This window comes from Oncorhynchus clarkii, chromosome 2, assembly GCF_045791955.1.
Source record: "Oncorhynchus clarkii lewisi isolate Uvic-CL-2024 chromosome 2, UVic_Ocla_1.0, whole genome shotgun sequence".
NCBI classification, from domain to species: domain Eukaryota; kingdom Metazoa; phylum Chordata; class Actinopteri; order Salmoniformes; family Salmonidae; genus Oncorhynchus; species Oncorhynchus clarkii.
The window spans coordinates 15787408-15807025 of NC_092148.1; the positions used below are offsets into that span (position 1 = coordinate 15787408).

The 19618-nt window shown below is 42.2% G+C and overlaps 1 protein-coding gene across 3 annotated transcripts; it reads right to left on the minus strand.

Annotated features, from left to right (window-relative positions):
* Positions 1–136: 136 nt before the first annotated feature.
* LOC139422701 (E3 ubiquitin-protein ligase CBL-like) lies at positions 137–16853 on the minus strand. 3 transcript variants are annotated; one of them, XR_011635749.1, is made up of 12 exons: positions 15668–16843; positions 8465–8611; positions 6379–6535; positions 6035–6156; positions 5087–5224; positions 3243–3462; positions 2101–2259; positions 1806–1955; positions 1613–1671; positions 1110–1229; positions 894–958; positions 649–712 (listed from the first exon to the last, which is right to left on the minus strand). XR_011635749.1 is itself a non-coding variant. In XM_071173945.1 (11 exons), the coding sequence occupies exons 1-11, from the start codon at positions 16042–16044 to the stop codon at positions 588–590; spliced, it is 1719 nt and encodes a 572-aa protein (XP_071030046.1). In that variant the 5' UTR covers positions 16045–16853; the 3' UTR covers positions 137–587. The 3 variants fall into 3 exon arrangements, 1 of the variants encoding a protein (XP_071030046.1); XM_071173945.1 differs by lacking the exon at positions 1110–1229 and having other exon boundaries at positions 137–712; positions 15668–16853; XR_011635750.1 differs by lacking the exon at positions 649–712 and having other exon boundaries at positions 944–958; positions 1123–1229.
* Positions 16854–19618: the final 2765 nt, after the last annotated feature.

The window sequence follows — 19618 nt, forward strand, 5'->3', positions numbered from 1 at the left end:
CTGTCTTAGGAACTACACTTTCATTACTATGTGCATTTGTATTGGTATGATGGAGGTGCAAAAGTTTTATTTGGGTTTCATGTTTGATCATATTAACATACAACTATAGTATGCAGGCTATATACCGTACTAGTCATACATCCTGGACAATATGTTTTAAGTATGGGGTAAATTAGGAGGTAGCATATTTTCAATGCCCTACATACACACATCAAGCAATGAAAGAATTTAACTTGTTTTTGGAACTGTGCAGCCGCTTACTCTGTTTGCTGTGCAGCAGCTTACTCTGTTTGCTGTGCTGCCGCTTACTCTGTTTGCTGTGCAGCAGCTTACTCTGTTTACTGTGCAGCAGAGGGCATCAGTGAGTTGCTCCATCAGTCTGTCCTTCTCCATTCACTTTGATGTCATTATTAGTTTATCAACAGGGCATTCTCCATCCATATTAAGGCATACATAAGATACATATTCATAAGGTACATAAGATTAACAATGGCTGTTTATCAGGAACAGTGGAAATCAACCTTTCTTATTCCTATTATCCATCCATTCTTGAGTCAGAGATGTTGTGCTTATCTTTTCTCCCAGCGTCAGGAGGACATGGTTCTCTCCCGCTCTCTCTGGCTGTACCCGAGCTCTGACGTTCTTTCACTCCTTTCTTTATACCTCTTCTTCTGTTTCACTGAATCTGAAGCCCCTTCCCAGGCTGCTCCACCTTCAAGAGAAATGTTAGATCAATAGATCAATAGATCAATAGATCGATATCTATCGATAGATAGAGGTTAGTGAGGGGTCAAGTGTGTGTTACAGTAAGTGGAAAATCCCCTGTAAAATAGTTGATTATGGTATAGAACAGCCCTCCATTCCCTCCCTCCCCCCTCCTCTCTGATACTCACCCTCTCCACAGGACTGGGAGGAGACGGAACAGGAGGGGAGGTTTGGCTCTGAGACAGAATCCTCACTGTTACACAGAGAACACAACAACAGCATTCACCACCGTCATGTTTTAACACTATGGAAAGCTAATACTGAATACAAGGTGCTATACAAATAATGTTTACAATTAAAACATGGTACTTGTGGCCACATTTACACTAATAATAAACACACACTTTTTGAAAGTCCCATTGGGGACAGGCATGGCTGGCCTGTGAGAGATTGGGAGTGTGGGCGGTTGTCTGAACCCCCCAGAATTCTCTTCCTCACTACTAGCTAGCTCCTCCCACTAGCATCTTAAGGAGAGGAGACCGAACACAAGAGCTGTCAATCAAATTAAATGAGGAAGTACTGTAACCAAATTAATTTGATTTAGTTGTGTAGCATTAGGTCACACACAAAGTGGTGAGGTTTCAGGTTATTGAGCAAACCATACAAACCAAAAGTGTTTATAAAAAATGTATTCAGAAAACTGTATGGCTACAGCCAGTAAACATCAGACCAAGGGAGGAACAAACAGTGAGCTAACATTTTTTACATTGCCCTATTTTATCTCCTGAGCTTCTTTAGGATGTAGGCAACAGTACACAATTATTTTATTTCTGACAGACATCTTCCATAAGTCTTAAAAGCCTAAAATGCAGTTATCCATCCACTGCAGTAGGCATTTAGAGCTCACCTGTTAGTGCTGGCAGTGGTGTGTGTGAGCGCTCTGTCTGAGGGGGTGTCACTGTGAGCCTGTGGTGGAATAAGGACACACTTTTAGCTGTCTACCGAAGCCCCAGTTATCAGTGAATATGGGTTAAACTTCTTCTTTCCATTGTGGTACTGTTACTATCAATTCTGTAGAGTGTGTGTATGAGGGAACTTACAGAACGCGAGTTAGAGTGGGAGTTTTCGGCCAGTATATCGGAGAGCCGTAAGGGGGCTTGTGGGGAAGGGCAGTGGGAGAAGGTGCTGTGTTTGGGAGGGAGGGGTGGAACGAGGCGAGAGCTGGGGAACTGGTACTCTTCAGACGACATCTGCATCAGAGAGAGAGAGAGAGAGAGAGAGAGAGAGAGAGAGAGAGAAGTTGAAAGGAGAGTCAATGCAAGAGAAAACCCCCCGAGGCAGAGACAGTAAAAGAGAATCCCACCCCATCCCACCCCCACACACAACAAAACACACCCTCTTCATATAGGCCAGGTTTTTCATGACTAGCTGTACATCCTCCAGGTCATCTTCATCTTCCTCTTCCTCGCTGACAGACAGGTAAGGCTCCACCAGGATGGACTCTGTCCCTCTGATGTCACAGCGACAGTATGGGCAGGTGTGTCCATCCGACTTCTGCATCAAATGGAATGATGACACCAGGTTAAACAGAATAAACATGATCTACACATCTGTACTGTCTGTTAATGTGTGGAAACTCACGTGTCTGTGTACGTTTCTGTATTGTTGTATCAAATCAATTCACATTTTATTTGTCACAAACTTCGTAACAACAGGTATAGACTAACAGTGAAATACTTCCGGGCCCTTCCCAACAATGCAGAGAGAAAAATGATTGCTATATGTCAAAAAGATCCCTGGGATGATGCTGCAGTAATTTGTCAAGAGCATTCCTGAGCAGATATATTTCCCATGCTGAAAGTACAATACCCGTAATGATGTCCGTTCTGTGTGTTATTTGCATGAAGCTACACTTACAGTAAAGCAACTGATTTAGCATATCAAATTAAGATTGAGCATTCTACCGTAGTTCACTTTGGTAAAAACCGGAGTATTCTGTTCAAATCTATTCTATTGTGTCTTCTTGTCCCCTGAAGTGTGACTGTGACAGTGTGTGTCAGTGTGTGACAGTGTGTGACCCGGTGAGGAGTGGAAACTCTACGGGTGAGTTCGCTCAGTGTGAGTGTATCATGAGGAAGATGAACGCTTCGGCTCACACAGGAAGTCCTAACCCACACGATGGCCAATAATACTGCTCTACATGCTGCTACGCCGGTTCACCTACTGATGTGTAGTGGGCTGGCTCACTGACTGACGCACAGACGGACAGACTAGCCTACTGACAAACTGACTGACAGATTAACTGACTGACTGACTAACTAACTGACTAACTGACTGATTGACAGGTGGATGGGAAGACATTAACTGTCTGACCAAAAACCAATTCCATACAGTTAACCCAAATTGGTATGTTGATGATGTATATTAATACAAGAGGATGTGGCTGGGTGATGTCAGAGACATTGTGTGAGTGAACGATGTGTGGTTTGACTTTGAGGATTTTGTTGGTGACGTCGTCAATCACAGAGTAGGCATACCTGCCATCCTGTGAGGCAGGGTTGGCACAGCAGGTGTCCACAGGGCTGGATGCGTGTGTCCTTGTCTCTCTCTGTACAGATCTTACACAGCTGGAAGGTACTACCCATCTCACAGTACATCTCATACTCGTCCTCTGTGACTTTGACCCTGCTTCTCTGTGCTGGTTCACACAGACTGGTGAGGTCTGGGTTCACATCACGTCCGTCAGGGTAAAGATAGCTGCAGACAAACACAACACAGAATTACGCACACATTATGCAAAACAATTACAGGCCTGTGCAAATGTTGTGTGTGAGTGTTGGTCAGCTGTTTGTTCACCTGCACCCGCCCACAATTTTAAATATCCCATCAGCACTCTGTCATGGAAATTGCAAGATTATGTAATAATGCTTGTATTGCATTATAATGATTGTTTTATTCGACAGAATAGAGTGTTCTGTTAACTATTGTGTGTGTGTTCTACTGAGGATGGGCCTCTATGAGATAACACTGACAGAGGAGATTTACCATGTCTTTGGGTGATAAAACCTAAAAAGCATTCCAGAGCACGAGTTAACTTTTCTGCTCTATACCGTGCCAGGGAGAGATGGTTCCAGTTTGGAGTCTTAACCTTGTGACACATTCGATGTATCTGTTGTTCGTCATGTAGGTTGAAAGGGGGTGTATCTTGGCTATAAAATACCTTTGTACTTTTGTCTCGTCACTCTCAACGGATCATTAGAAATGGTGAATCGTTGACAAGTCATTGCTATTGCAAAGGTCTCATTATTAAAGATTTAGTTTAAGTATAACTCTGACTTGTGTGATAAGTTTGTCTCTCCTCATTTGATAGTAAAGAAATGAACCACCACAACTCCTGTTCCCAAGTCAAAATTTTGCCTACATTTGGTGTATCAAGAAATGCTTAATTCTGCAGGAGTTATTATTAAGGCTATGCGAGAGGCTATAGACGTACTGTTAGTGTCCAGATTTAGGTTTCCATTGAACACATTTGAACAGTAGGCTACAGTTCCTTTGACTTGCCATGGGCCTATTTGAAGTCCCCATCTTCTGACTGTGGAATTTGTATAGTCTCACAATCATCACACATAAATCACATAACCGGCACTGCTATCATCCTCTGTTATCACTTCACAAATCTTTCCCAAACATGACTTTTCTGGCCCTCCCTTCTCTTTATTTTCAACTCTTCATTTCACAGCTTTTCTCTAATTGAATTAAACTCTGGCATTGTCCTTTTTGCCTCCATGTATTGAAGTGAGCTTTTTCTGACAGTTACCATAAGCATTTAGCGATTGGAGTGTACACTATTTAGCAAATTTTTGCCTTCATGTATTGAAGTGAGCTTTTTCTGCCAGTTACCATAAGCATTCAGCGATTGGAGTGTACACTATTTAGCACTCAAACAGTTAGGCCCTAAAGCTTAGGCTTATGCTCTAAAGCCATTGCCAGAAGGCCTAATATAATTCAATTAAAACCTCAATGTTTGTGGATTTTTTAAGGTACTGTTCTCTCTTTATTGAACCGCCCGCCACCCAGCCACCCTTCATCCACACAATAGTTAATGACCCTGAACCCACCCCACAGATATAACCACCTTTTTTTATGAGTCAACCCGCGCATCACTGGTGTGTGTGTCAGTGGAGGCTCCTGAGGGGAGAACGGCTCATAATAATGGCCGGAACGGCGCAAATGAAATGGCATCAAACACCTGGAAACCATGTGTTTGATGTATTTCATACCATTCCACTGATTACACTCCAGTCATGACCACAAGCCTGTCCTCCCCAATTAAGGTTCCACCAACCTCCTGTGGTGTGTCCATGTGTGTGTGTTTACTCACCAGCCCTCCCTGAAGCCCTGGATGAGGGCCTGGTAGAGAGGTGTATTCTGGGGGATCGTCTGTACGATGCCGCCATCACCAGTCACATGACCAATGGCCCACTGGCCCATCCGAGTGCAGCTCAGACGGAAGATGTAGCTGGACAGAGATACAGAGTTCACAGGGAAACGTCTTTACTGAAGTACATACAGATTTGACCATGAAATACAGGTAACCGCCAAAATAAAGGAAACACCAACATAACGTATCTTATCAGGGCGTTGGGCCACCACGAGCCAGAACAGCTTCAATGCATCCTTGGAATAGATTCTACAAGTGTCTGGAACTCTGTTGGAAGGATGCGACACCATTCTTCCATGAGAAATTCAATAATTTTGTGTTTTGTTGATGGTGGTTGAAAACGGTGCCTCAGGCGCCGCTCCAGAATCTCCCATAAGTGTTCAATTGGGTTGAGATCTGGTGACTGAGATGGCCATGGCATATGGTTTACATTGTTTTCATGCTCATCAAACCATTCAGTGACCTCTCATGCCCAGTGGGTGTCATCTTATAGCCATAGTAGCCAAAATAATGGGCAAAATAATGGCCTGCCCAGCATTTTTGTACATGACCCTAAGCATAATGGGATGCCAATTGCTTAATTAGCTCAGAAACCACACCTGTGTGGAAGCACCTTCTTTCATTATACTTTGTACCCCTCATTTCTTCAAGTGTTTCCATTATTTTGGCAGTTACCTCTACTTATCTAGGTATAATTCTTTACTATCACTATAATTATAATGACAGTGTGTCCCATTAAAAGTAATCATTGCAGATATTGTTGTAGGGTATGGTACATCTCCTCTCTTTTCTCCTGAGTCCTTCCTATCCCGCGGTTCCTTCCCTTCATCTACTCTCTCTCGCCACACGCCAACCCATCCACCTCCAAACAATCTCTCCTGTCCTCACCTCCCGGGCTGGTGCAGGTAGTTTTGGAGGCGGGCTTTGACCTGGTCGTAGGTGAGGAAGGCCATGTAGCCGGGGTGGGTCACTGCCAACTGGTTCCAGTTCCTCAGAAGAGACCTCCAGGGCTGACAGGAGAGGGGAGGACATATTTACTATCAGTTGAAATATGTGTTATTTCTTTCCACTTTGGAATGTTTTGGCTTTGTTTAGACAGTGGGAGAGAAAGAATGGGAGAGACGTCTTGGAAAGTGACAGAATGCATGTTCACTGAACATTATGTGAGGTGTCGAATTAACCAGGATGTAGGGCTACTTAGAACAGGGCTAACATATATGGATCACATGTACCTGGAATAGCCTGGTGAAGATGTCAAACTCGAACACTGAGATGTGGTCGTTACAGGTGAGATCTACAGTGGACTTTAGAGCCATGGACTCCATCCCCTCTTCAAAGCCATGGACCCTACGGAGATGCTGCTTAAAACTGCTCCACTGCACAATACACCTAGGAGAGAGAACGAGAGGAGGGGAGGAGAGGAGAGGAGGAGAGGAGAGGAGGGGAGGAGAGGGAGAGAGAACGAGAGGAGGGGAGGAGAGGAGAGGAGGGGGAGGAGAGGGAGAGAGAACGAGAAGAGGAGAAGAGAGGGAGAGGAGGGGAGGAGAGGAGGGGAGGAGAGGGAGAGAGGGGTGTGAGATAAAGGAAGAAGGAAAATGAGAGAGAGAACGAGTGTAAAAGTGAGAGGAGTGAAAACGCAAGTGGAGGAAAATAATACTTTTCACAAGACTAGAAAAAAACTGCCTACACCACCAGTCAAAAGTTTTAGAACACCGACTCACTCAAGGGTTTTTATTCATTTTTACTATTTTCTACATTGTAGAATAACAGTGAAGACATAAAACAATGAAATAACACATGGAATCATGGGGTAAACAAAAAATCTTTTGATTCTTCAAATAGCCACTGTTTGCCTTGATGACATCTTTGCACACTCTTGGTATTCTCTCAATCAGCTTCATGAGGTAGTCACCTGGAATGCATTTCAATTAACAGGTGTGCCTTCTTAAAAGTTGATTTGTGGAATTTCTTTCCTGCTTAATGTGTTTGAACCAATCAGTTGTGTTGTGACAAGGTAGGGGTGGTATACAGAAGATAGCCCTATTTGGTTAAAGACCAAGTCCATATTATGGCAAGAACAGCTAAAATAAGCAAAGAGAAAAGACAATCCATCATTACTTTAAGACATGGTCAGTCAATACGGAAAATTTCAAGAACTTTTAAAGTTTCTTCAAGTGCAGTCGCAAAACCCATCAAGCGCAATGATTAAACTGGCTCTCTTGAGGACCGCCACAGGAATGGAAGACCCAGAGTTACCTCTGGATAAGTTCATTAGAGTTACCAGCCTCAGAAATTGCAGCCCAAATAAATGCTTCACAGAGTTCAAGTAACAGACACATCTCGACATCAACTGTTCAGGGGAGACTGTGTGAATCAGGCCTTCATGGTCGAATTGCTGCAAAGAAATCACTACTAAAGGACACCAATAATAAGAAGAGACTTGCTTGGGCCAAGAAACATGAGAAATGGACATTAGACCGGTGGAAATGTGTCCTTCTCCTTTGGAGATTTTTGGTTCCAACCTGCCATCTCTTTGTGAGATGCGGTGTGGGTGAACGGATGATCTCCGCATGTGTATTTCCCACTGTAAAGCATGGAGGAGGAGGTGTTGTAATGTGGGGGTGCTTTGCTAGTGACAGTGTCTGTGATTTATTTGGAATTCAAGGCACACTTAACCAGCATGGCTCCCACAGCATTCTGCAGCGATACGCCATCCCATCTGGTTTGGGCTTAGTGGGACTATCATTTGTTTTTCAACAGGACAATGACCCAAAACACACCTCCAGGCTGTGTAAGGGCTATTTGACCAAGAAGGAGATGGAGGGCTGCATCAGATGACCTGACCTCCACAATCCCCCAACCTCAACCAAATTGAGATGGTTTGGGATGAGTCGGACCACAGAGTGAAGGAAAAGCAGCCAACAAGTACTCAGTATATGTGGGAACTTCTTCAAGACTGTTGGAAAAGCATTCCAGGTGAAGCTGGTTGAGAGAATGTCAAGAGTGTGCAAAACTGTCATCAGGGCAAAGGGTGGTTATTTGAAGTATCTCAAATATAAAATATATTTAGATTTGTTTAACACTTTTTTGGTTCCTACATGATTCCATATGTGTTATTTCATAGTTTTGATGTCTTCACTATTATTCTACAATGTAGAAAATAGTCAAAATAAAGAAGAATCCTTGAATGAGTAGGTGAACAAAAACTTTTGACCAGTAGTGTATATACAAATAGACTGTTCCTATTTGTGGAATGTTCTGTCAAGCCCACGTCCCTTATTCCATTCTAGTTCCACTGTTACCCCACCCAACACTCACTTGTTTCCAAATGCTCGCCTCCAGAACTCTCCAGCCTCTGTCTTAGTCAGCCTAAAGGTGTTGCCTTGAAAGCTTCCCTCGGGAAACATGGCCCTCAGCTCCCAGAGCATGTGACTGAAGAGCAGGGACAGCTTGGTCAAGTTTCTCCTGTGAATAACAGAAAATAACATTAAGCTATTCTGAGATTTTTACAATGTATCAACTAGGGTGATAAGGGTGGTCCATAGCTTAAAATGCAACAGTGGCAGCTAGAATTAAAATAAACTTTAGATCTCATAGACATAATGGGTATTGTACCCTCTAACAAGCAGTAATGTATCCCTCTCTTTCTCTCTCTCTCAGTTCAATTCAATTTAAGGGGCTTTATTGGCATGGGAAACATATGTTAACATTGCCAAAGCAAGTGAAATAGATAATAAACTAAAGTGAAATAAACCATAACAAATGAACAGGAAACATTACACTCACAAAAGTTCCAAACGAATAAAACATTTCAAATGTCATATTGTGTCTATATACAGTGTTGTAACGATGTGCTAATAGTTAAAGTACAAAAGGGAAAATAAATAAACATAAATATGGGTTGTATTTACAATGGTGTTTGTTCTTCACTGGTTGCCCTTTTCTTGTGGCAACAGGTCACAAATCTTGCTGCTGTGATGGCACACTGTGGTATTTCACCCAGTAGATATGGGAGTTTATCAAAATTGGATTTGTTTTAGAATTCTTTGTGGGTCTGTGTAATCTGAGGGAATATGTGTCTCTAATATGGTCATACATTTGCCAGGAGGTTAGAAAGTGCAGCTCAGTTTCCACCTCATTTTGTGGGCAGTGTGCACATAGCCTGTCTTCTCTTGAGAGCCATGCCTGCCTTCGGTGGCCTTTCTCAATAGCAAGGCCATGTTCACTGAGTCTGTACATAGTCAAAGATTTGTGGGTCAGTCACAGTAGCCAGCTATTCTGCCACTGTGTACTCTCTGTTTAGTGCCAAATAGCATTCTAGTTTGCTCAGTTTTTTTGTAAATTATTTTCAATCTGTCAAGTAATTATCTTTTTGTTTTCTCATGATTTGGTTGGGTCTAATTGTGTTGCTGTCCTGGGGCTCTGTGGGATCTGTTTGTGTTTGTGAACAAAGCCCTAGGACCAGCTTGCTTAGGGAGCTCTTCTCCAGGTCCATTTCTCTGTATTTTATGGCTTTGTTGTGGAAGGTTTAGGAATCGCTTCCTTTTAGGTGGTTGTAGAATTTAACGTCTCTTTTCTGGATTTTGATCATTAGCGGGTATTGGCCTATTTCATGCCTTATTTGGTGTTTTACTTTGTACACTGATGACATTTTTGCAGAATCTGAATGCATTCTCAATTTGGTGATTGTCCCATTTTGTGAATTCTTGGTTGGTTGCACTGAACAAGTATTTTTAGCCAGATCCTAATTGGTATGTCAAATGTTATGTTCCTTTTGGTGGCATAGAAGGCACTTCTTGCCTTGTCGCTCAGATCGTTCACAGCTTTGTTGAAGTTACCTGTGGAGCTGATGTTTAGGCTAAGGTATGTATTGTTTTTTTGTGTGCTGTAGGGCAACGGTGTCTAGATGGAATTTGTATTTGTGGTCCTGACAACTGGACCTTTTTTGGAACACCATTACTTTTGTCTTACTGAGATTTACTGTCAGGGCCCAGGTCTAAAACAAGGACATTTCTAAGTGACCCCAAACTTTTGAACGGTAGTGTATATGTTTTGCTGTTTGTTCTTTGTTATAGAGCCAAAAAGATTGGAGAAGTGGTTCATCCATACATCTTCATTTTGGATAGATAACTCTTTGTGTTGTTGTTTGTTCAGAGTTTTCCAATTTTCCCAGAAGTGGTTAGTTTCTATGGATTCTTCAATTACTTTGAGCTGATTTCTGACTTGGCTGTTCCTTCTTTCTCCGTAGCGTATTTCTGTATTGCTCTCTCTCTCTCTCTCTCTCTCTCTCTCTCTCTCTCTCTCTCTCTCTCTCTCTCTCTCTCTCTCTCTCTCTCTCTCTCTCTCTCTCTCTCTCTCTCTCTCTCTCTCTCTCTCTCTCTCTCTCTCTCTCTCTCTCTCTCTCTCTCTCTCTCTCGCTATGTCACACACACACACAGGTACACTCATGCTTGTACAAACAGGATGTCACAGTCTAGCTCTTCCTGTCCTTGTTCGTTTTGTGCCGCAGAAACATCATTTTCCGTTAGCAACTTGACCAACCAACAAGACACTCAAAGGTTACTGTGTGGCTCCTCTCTTGAGTGTCTATTATCAGCCTGCCAGGGACAGGAAAGATCCGGCCACAAACCTCTTACTGTGTGTTCCACTCACCGTCTCAACCATTCTCTCATCTCTCTGGCTGTACGGGCAGTTGAGAGCAGGACTGAAGTTTCCATCCTTAACTAACCTGGTTGACCATGTTCATTTCTTAATTTCCACCACACTCATTCACTACATCCTGTCTACAGTTGAGCTCAATGGTGTGTGTAAAGCATAGCAACTTCTTATTTGAAAAAAAGAGCTTGCATGGCATTGATACTGTACGTGTGATAGTACTATGTGCCTGCCACTCACTGAAGACCAACAAGGCAACAGTACATGTGGCATAGTTACCAGTTTTTGCAATAGACTATTATCACTAATGTAATATACAATATCTACCTTATAGCTGTTACTTATTGCTGCAACAACCGTGGTTAATTGGAATTGTACCTGCAGGGACCCTGCCATTGAATTTAGCTTTAAAGCAAACTACGGCATTTTACCCAGGCGTGGGCATTGTGTAAAAACATATAAGAACAGAGAAACGTCTATTTTTGTTTCTGTGTTGCTTTCTACGAACAGAGAGGGGTTTGAAGGAGAGTGTGGGCGAGTAGGTGTCAATGTTTGTTTAATTGTATGTGGGTGTTATTAATATAAACAAACAATAATCTGCCTCTCTCAGTTGTTAATTTACATTTTTGTTATGACAAGGCATAATGCAAATTCATGTTATTTCATGATACACACATTCTGTAGATTCAGAGAGCAAAATACGGACGACAAGGAGCGAAGGGAATAACACTTATGTTAAGACTTGCCAGTCCTGCTGTACTGCATTGCACTGAACATGCATCTGTAGCCAAGCCCTGCTCTTCTTACCATTAGTGAGATTCAGCATTTTGGAAAAATTACACATAGCTCATAGCTTTTTCTTGACTTCACAGATAATAAAGACTTTTTTGTATTATTGTAAAAATGCTGTGTGTTTAGCGGTAGATATATAATTGAGAAATGTTTGTTTAATTTTGTACTTTGAGTAATTAACAAATGTAAGAAACAATATTTAAAACACAAAAAATGTGTGAAGAAGATACAATATTTACGTAATGTTGTTCATGATTGTTTTTAAAACACCACCCTGAAACGTCTCAGAGAACCACACTGCCTTTCTCCATGGCCCGTGTATTCCAGAGAGTTGTTGCGATCACCCAGTTTCACCCAGTTACCATTAGCATGATAAAGCCTCAGGTCCACTCCATTGTCTCTCTGAGACATTAGTAGTCTCAACGGAACAGAGGTTTGGTTCCAAACATTTAGATACACTCAGACACATATATTACCAAAATAACCACCTTAAAAACTGCACAACTACCAAATAACTAAATGTATCTGCAGTAGCACGACCCTAAATGCCATATTGATTCTGTGTTTATGTTTTAAGACAGCCGACTTGAGGGAACTGGGAATGTTCATTTTCGTCTCGCTGGTACTATAACTGGATAATAATGGGTGCTCAGGTCTATTTGTGTCTATTGTGGTTCTGCTCTGTCTCTGGCTGTGCTCCAAAATTCAGTGTACATATCAAGTCCAATGCCAACCAAGTCCTTATGAATTTGCAAATCTAATACCATGCATTTTAATTTTCCTAGTTGGCCGTAGTTACTTAAGAATTCAAAATTGATTTGAATATTGGGCATTGAAAATATTGGCGGAAAGTCTGTGTCATGGTGCTGGTGGAGTCAGATATCTCGGACACGTGCCCTGCCCTTGACCCCACAGCTGATTTATTTGTCTTAGTAAAGGTCAACCCAGAACGGAATTGTTTTCAGGTGAAAAAGTCAACATCCTAAAATGTACTCTAAATCAATGGTATCCTCAGGGTTCAATTTCTGGTATAGTACAATAGTCTTGTAGCCTACACATGCATAATGTGTTTTGAGTAGTAATTGTTTCGCTTCTGTGGTTATGAAAAGTATTCATGTTTATTCATGCTAGATTAAAAGTGAATGAGGAGAGCAAAAACCATGTCAACAATGTGCAGTGTTGGGGAGTAGTGAACTCCATGTGGTTCAACTAGTAATTCAACTACATTTAGCAGTAGCTTGGTGGTAGTTGAACTCAATTCAAATATTGGTAGTGTTTTTAGTAATGAATTACTTTTTTGTAATGTTGTGATGTAGCTAACTATTTGGACTAGACACTTTTTATTTGGAAAATAATAATATATATATATACATGATTTCCTTCTTTTTTGCAATCAGACCTGCCTAATTCCCACTTGAAACATAGTTTTGTGTTTAATAGCCTTAATAACAAATTCTGTTAACATATGACCCCAAAGTGATCTTGTCTTGCAATTTGTAGTCTATGACATTTCAGAATTAAATATTATAATTGTACACTGAGTGTACAAAACATTTAGCTCTGAACAGGTGAATCCAGGTGAAAGCTATGATCCCTTATTGATGTCACCTGTTAAATCCACTTCAGTCAGTGTAGAGGAAGGGGATGAGACAGGTTAAAGGAGGATTTTTAAGCCTTGAGACAATTGAGACATGGATTGTGTATGTGTGCCATTCAAAGGGTGAATGGGCAAGACAAAAGATTTTAGTGTTTTTGAACGGTGTATGGTAGTAGGTGACAGGCCCACCGCTTTGAGTGTGTCATGAACTGCAACGCTGCTGAGTTTTTCATGCTCAACAGTTTCCTATGTGTATCAAAAATGGTCCACCACCCAAAAGACATCCAGCCAACTTGTCACAACTGTGGGAAGCATTGGAGTCAATATGGGCCAGCATCCTGTGGAAAGCTTTCGACACCCTGTAGAGTCCATGCCCCAAAGAATTGAGGCTGTTCTGAGGAACACCTTCCTTCAATATTAGGAAGGTGTTAGGAAGGTGTTCCTAATGTTTTGTACACTGTGTCTATATTGGGAAATATTTCATAGTTTAGAATTGCTAAACAAAATTCTCTGTACGGGCTAAAAGTCTTGTTTTGTCCTGACACAGTATGGTCATCTGGCATTGCCAAAAGAGCTTGGCAGGCTTTATATAAAAGTATTGTGGAGTGTGTTTAAGATTTTTGTTTGGGGTTACAGACTATCCTACAGTGAGGGAAAAAAGTATTTGGTCCCCTGCTGATTTTGTACGTTTGCCCACTGACAAAGAAATGATCCGTCTATAATTTTAATGGTAGGTTTATTTGAACAGTGAGAGACAGAATAACAACAACAAAAATACAGAAAAATGCATGTCAAAAATGTTATAAATGATGATTTGCATTTTAATGGTGGAAATATGTATTTTACCCCCTCTCAATCAGAAAGATTTCTGGCTCCCAGGTGTCTTTTATACAGGTAACGAGCTGAGATTAGGGGCACGCTCTTAAAGGGAGTGCTCCTAATCTGAGTTTGTTACCTGTATAAAAGACACCTGTCCACAGAAGCAATGAATCAATCAGATTCCAAATTCTCCACCATGGCCAAGACCAAAGAGCTCTCCAAGGATGTCAGGGACAAGATTGCAGACCAACACAAGGCTGGATTGGGCTACAAGACCATCGCCAAGCAGCTTGGTGAGAAGGTGACAACAGTTGGTGCGATTATTCGAAAATGGAAGAAACACTCCATGCAAGATCTCACCTCGTGGAGTTGCAATGATCATGAGAACGGTGAGGAATCAGCCCAGAACTACACGGGAGGATCTTGTCAATGATCTCAAGGCAGCTGGGACCATAGTCACCAAGAAAACAATTGGTAACACACTACGCCGTGAAGGACAGAAATCCTGCAGCGCCCGCAAGGTCCCCCTGCTCAAGAAAGCACATATAGATTCTCGTCTGAAGTTTGCTGAACATCTGAATGATTCAGAGGACAACTGGGTGAAAGTGTTGTGGTCAGATGAGACCAAAATGGAGCTCTTAGGCATCAACTCAACTGTTTGGAGGAGGAGGAATGCTGCCTATGACCCCAAGAACACCATCCCCACCGTCAAAATGGAGGTGGAAACATTATGGTTTGGGGGTGTTTTTCTGCTAAGGGGACAGGACAACTTCACCGCATCAAAGGGACGATGGACGGGGCCATGTACCGTCAAATCTTGGGTGAGAACCTCCTTCCCTCAGTCAGGGCATTAAATTGCAAATCAATTTATAAACATTTTTGACATGCATTTTTCAGGATTTTTTGTTTGTTATTCTGTCTCTCACTGTTCAAATAAACCTACCATTAAAATTGTAGACTGGTCATTTCTATGTCAGTGGGCAAACGTACAAAATCAGCAGGGGATCAAATACTTTTTTCCCTCACTGTATATAGTCATTTACTTGCGATTATCACTGACAAATCTAATAAACATTAAAACGAAAATGGTTCTCAGGCTTGGCAATAGAGTCATTTTGTTATCTAGCACAGGCCTATCTGGTAGTCACATCATTGTGGCGAGCATCATGTCTCTCAGCCTGGACTGAAATCTCCCCCTGGCTCCTCACATGGCACGAACGTATGCAGCCTGTCTGCTAGACTATACACTACAGACAGAGTATCACTGTAAACTTGGGCCAGCATCCCTTTGAAACGCTTTGGACCCCTTGTAGAGTCCATTACCCAACGAATTGAGGCTGTTCTGAGGGCAAAGGGGTTGCAAGTTAATATTTGGAAAGTGTTCCTAATGTTTTATACACTGTAGTAAACTATATTTTCTTAAGGGTAGCTTTAGTGTTGCTCAACTTCTTTCAGTGTAAAGTAATCGGTAGCTTGGTAAACTATATTTTTAGAGTAGCTTCCCCAACACTGACAAAGCGTATGGTAATTGGATTAAGCTCCAAACCCTAACTGGAGACACATGCAGGTAACTTTTTGAGCCGTTTTAGTTTTTACAAAGATATCGTTCAGAACCAAATATATAAAGTTATGTCCCGACCCTTGTTGTTCTTTCTCACCTGTAGCTGGACATCTCCTCGAACATCTTATCGCGCCCCTCTTTAAACAGCAGCACGGCCCGGTTAGTCTTATCCAGCAGGTGTCTTGCATGGATCCTCAGGTACTCCCCCTCGTCCCCCCGGGGGGCCTGCCCCCCAGCTGCAGGCCCCCTGTACGGCTCCCACACCTGGGTGAGCAGCGTGGTTGTCTCTGAGACCACATTGGGGAGGTACGGGGGGCTGTTCCTCAGGCCCAGCCTGGGGTTGGTACACAGCTGGTGCAGCTTCTCCAGCCTCTTCAGGGCCTTGTCCACCTGCCGCTGGTCAGAGGCACTGGGCGGCTGGGAGGTGGATTTCAGGCTCCGGTCAGATCCTAGCCCGTTCCCTCCTGTGGCCATTGTCCTGAGGAGGGATTCCTGGTTGTGGTGTGTTAGTCGGAGTGGGATCAGTTCAGTGCAGCCTGGCGGTTTGTGTCTGGCAGCCCTATCTGTGACAGTTGAATGAGGGAGTGGTCTAGATGTCTGGCATGTATGGCATGGACAGCTTAGTAAATGTTGTCATTGTATCTTTATGGTTGACAGCTTTGGTTGAAAAGAGCACATTTTATACAATATATCTTCACCAGTGTTCCTCAGTAATCCAAAGAATAATCCAATGAAATCAGGTAACCCAGATAGGGGCAGAGCGCCAGAATATACCATAGTCCAACAGGAATGGAGACAGCTGCTGTGGTTTAGAAAGAGTGGAGGGGAAACGTCTTGTCCAGAAAAGCGCAAACAAATAATCTCTCAAAACTGTTTACAAATAATCTCTCAAAACTGTTTACAAATAATCTCTCAAAACTGTTTACAAATAATCTCTCAAAACTGTTTACAAACAATATCTCAAAAATGTTTGTTTTCAAGCCTACATTCATCAAGTCCTCAATTCATAAATCCTCAATTTCTTTGGTCAGTTTTTTCCAGAAGTAGCCAAGATTTTTTTTAGGAACAGTCTCTTTCCAGTTCATTTTGTAAAGAGTAAGTGTAAAGAGAAAACCCTGAAAGAGAGAGAGCAAGGGAGGGCAGAACAAGACAGACAAATAACCACTCACCCTTCCTAAACAATCTCAACACCTCTCCTGCCCTGTTCTCTCCACCCCTTCTTGGGCAACATTTTACGCTCTCATGCCAGGCACTATCTCTCCCCCCAAGTGGCGTAACGCTCTCTGATTTCATCTACAACATACAAATGGTGTCTCAGATATAGACCCCAGGCTCTCTTTGCAGCACAACGGAAACATTTTTTATGTCTCAGTCTGACTCTGGCTGGTCCCCTCTCTCTCTCTCTCTCTTTGTTTTGTGTCACTTTCTCATGCTCTCGTTCTCTTTCTTTGATGTTCTTCCGGGTTTGCAGCCAGATGAACAGGTTTGTTGTCTTTGTGTGTGAAGGTGGAGTGAGGCTGAGATAGGTTTGGGCTTAGAGGTAATCGATTACTAAGAAAGTATGGGGGAAGAGGAAACAGGGGATACCCACAAGGAGAGTGTGTCGTGTAGAGGGTGGTAAGAAAGAGAGATAGTAGAGAGAGAAGAGAAAAATAGAGTATAGAAAGAGAGAGAGTAGTGGAAACTGATAGTGATTAGATGTCACAAAGATGAAGAGCACTGTGCTACAGGATGTGTGTGAAGTCATTGCACTGCAGGTCAAGGCCCAGTGATGTTTAATGCTTAAAGCAGCTCTCAACTGCTGTCTTCCCTTTGTGAGACCGTGGTACCATGCAGAAAATACAAAGGCATTCAATGACAAATTGGCATTTAACTGTTAGCACCATATTCTTCTCTGTTGTAACGTTTGAAAAGGGAAACGACCTAGAGAGAACGGTAAATGCCATCCCAATTGGATAAAGTTGGAGGTGTCTAAAAACTGCCACAGACTCATGAATACATATTTTCTATTCATTTTTGTCAACAGACAGTACACGATTATACACTGTCAAGTGTTGTAGTCCATATTTTAATATTGTCTGATTTTGCACCCTGTCGAGAAAATTACAGTTCAAGTTGAGCTCATGAATAACTTCAATAAGTTCACAGTCCCCAAATCCAGAAAAATTCAAGAAAGCGTACAGTATTATACAGAGCCATTTTTGCATGGAACTCCGTTCCATCTCATATTGTTCAAGTGAACAGCAAACCTGGTTTCAAAAAGCAGATAAAGCAACACATCACAGCACAACGCCTCTCCCCTATTGGACCGAGATAGTTTGTGTATATGTATTGATATGTAGGCTATGTGTGCCTTTTGTAAAAAAATATACACTTTTTTATGTAGTACTGTCCTTGAGCTGTTGTCTATTAATGTTCTGTATTATGTCATGTTTCATGCTTTGTGTGGACCCCAGGAAGAGTAGCTGCTGCTTTTGCAAAAGCGAATGGGGATCCTAATAAAATACAAATACCAAAATACCATGAATAAGGAAATCCATTGCAGAGTGTGTGAGGCTTGCCATCGTAAGGCAACCATTCTCTTGGCAGCTGTTAGGCATGGATGTTAGGTTTAGTGTAGAGTCATCATTATGCAGTAGCACATTGGAAAGACATGGGATGTGTTAAGATAAAATGCTTGATAATGATGAAGCCAAGTCAGTTTTCCAAATGAAGAAAACCACTATGCACCTTTCCTGTATGATTGGGTCTCTACTGCCGACAAGTGGCAGAGCCTGGAACTGCATTGGCCTGGTAGAATTCTTTATAACCAGGCTATACTTACATTATCCACATGATGGAGACACTGGCAACAAGTTCACAGTCCGAGCGTGTGAGGCTGCTCACTGCACCAAAGAGATCTCCAAGTGTATGTTGCAATGTTTACAGAGACTCGGGATCTTCCCTGCATCATTCTCCAGTGCCCGTCACATTCAGTTTGTTGTCAATTTACACTCAGTGGCCAGTTTATTAGGTACACCACCCCGTTCACGAAAATGGTTAGCTCCTACAGTGAGTCGCACTGCTTTGCTTCATCTTGGCCAGGTCGCAGTTGTAAATGACAACTTGTTCTCAACTGGCCTACCTGGTTAAATAGAGGTGAAATAAAAAATAAAAAATTGGTGTAAGCAGCAAATAAAATCAAATCTTATTTGTCACATACACATGGTTAGCAGATGTTAATGTGGGTGTAGCGAAATGCTTGTGCTTCTAGTTCCGACAATGCAGTAATAACCAACGAGTAATCTAACCTAACAACTCACAACAACTACCTTATACACACAAGGGTAAAGGGATGAAGAATATGTACATAAAAATATATGAATGAGTGATGGTACAGAACGGCATAGGCAAGATGCAGTAGATGGTATTGAGTATAATATATATATATGAGATGAGTAATGTAGGGTATGTAAACATATAAAAGTGGCATTGTTTAAAGTGGCTAGTGATACATGTATTACATAAAGATGGCAAGATGCAGTAGATGGAATAGAGTACAGTATATACATATGAGATGAGTAATGTAGGGTTTGTAAACATTATATTAAGTGGCATTGTTTAAAGTGGCTAGTGATACATTTTTTATATAACTTTTTCCAATATTAAAGTGGCTGGAGTTGAGTCAGTATGTTGGCAGCAGCCACTCAATGTTAGTGGTGGCTGTTTAACATTCTGGCCTTGAGATAGCGACTGTTTTTCAGTCTCTCGGTCCCAGCTTTGATGCACCTGTACTGACCTCGCCTTCTGGATGATAGCGGGGTGAACAGGCAGTGGCTCGGGTGGTTGTTGTCCTTGATGATCTTTATGGCCTTCCTGTGACATCAGGTGGTGTAGGTGTCCTGAAGGGCAGGTAGTTTGCCCCAGGTGATGCGTTGTGCAGACCTCACTACCCTCTGGAGAGCCTTACGGTTGTGGGCGGAGCAGTTACCATACCAGGCGGTGATACAACCCGACAGGATGCTCTTGATTGTGCATCTGTAAAAGTTTGTGAGTGCTTTTGGTGACA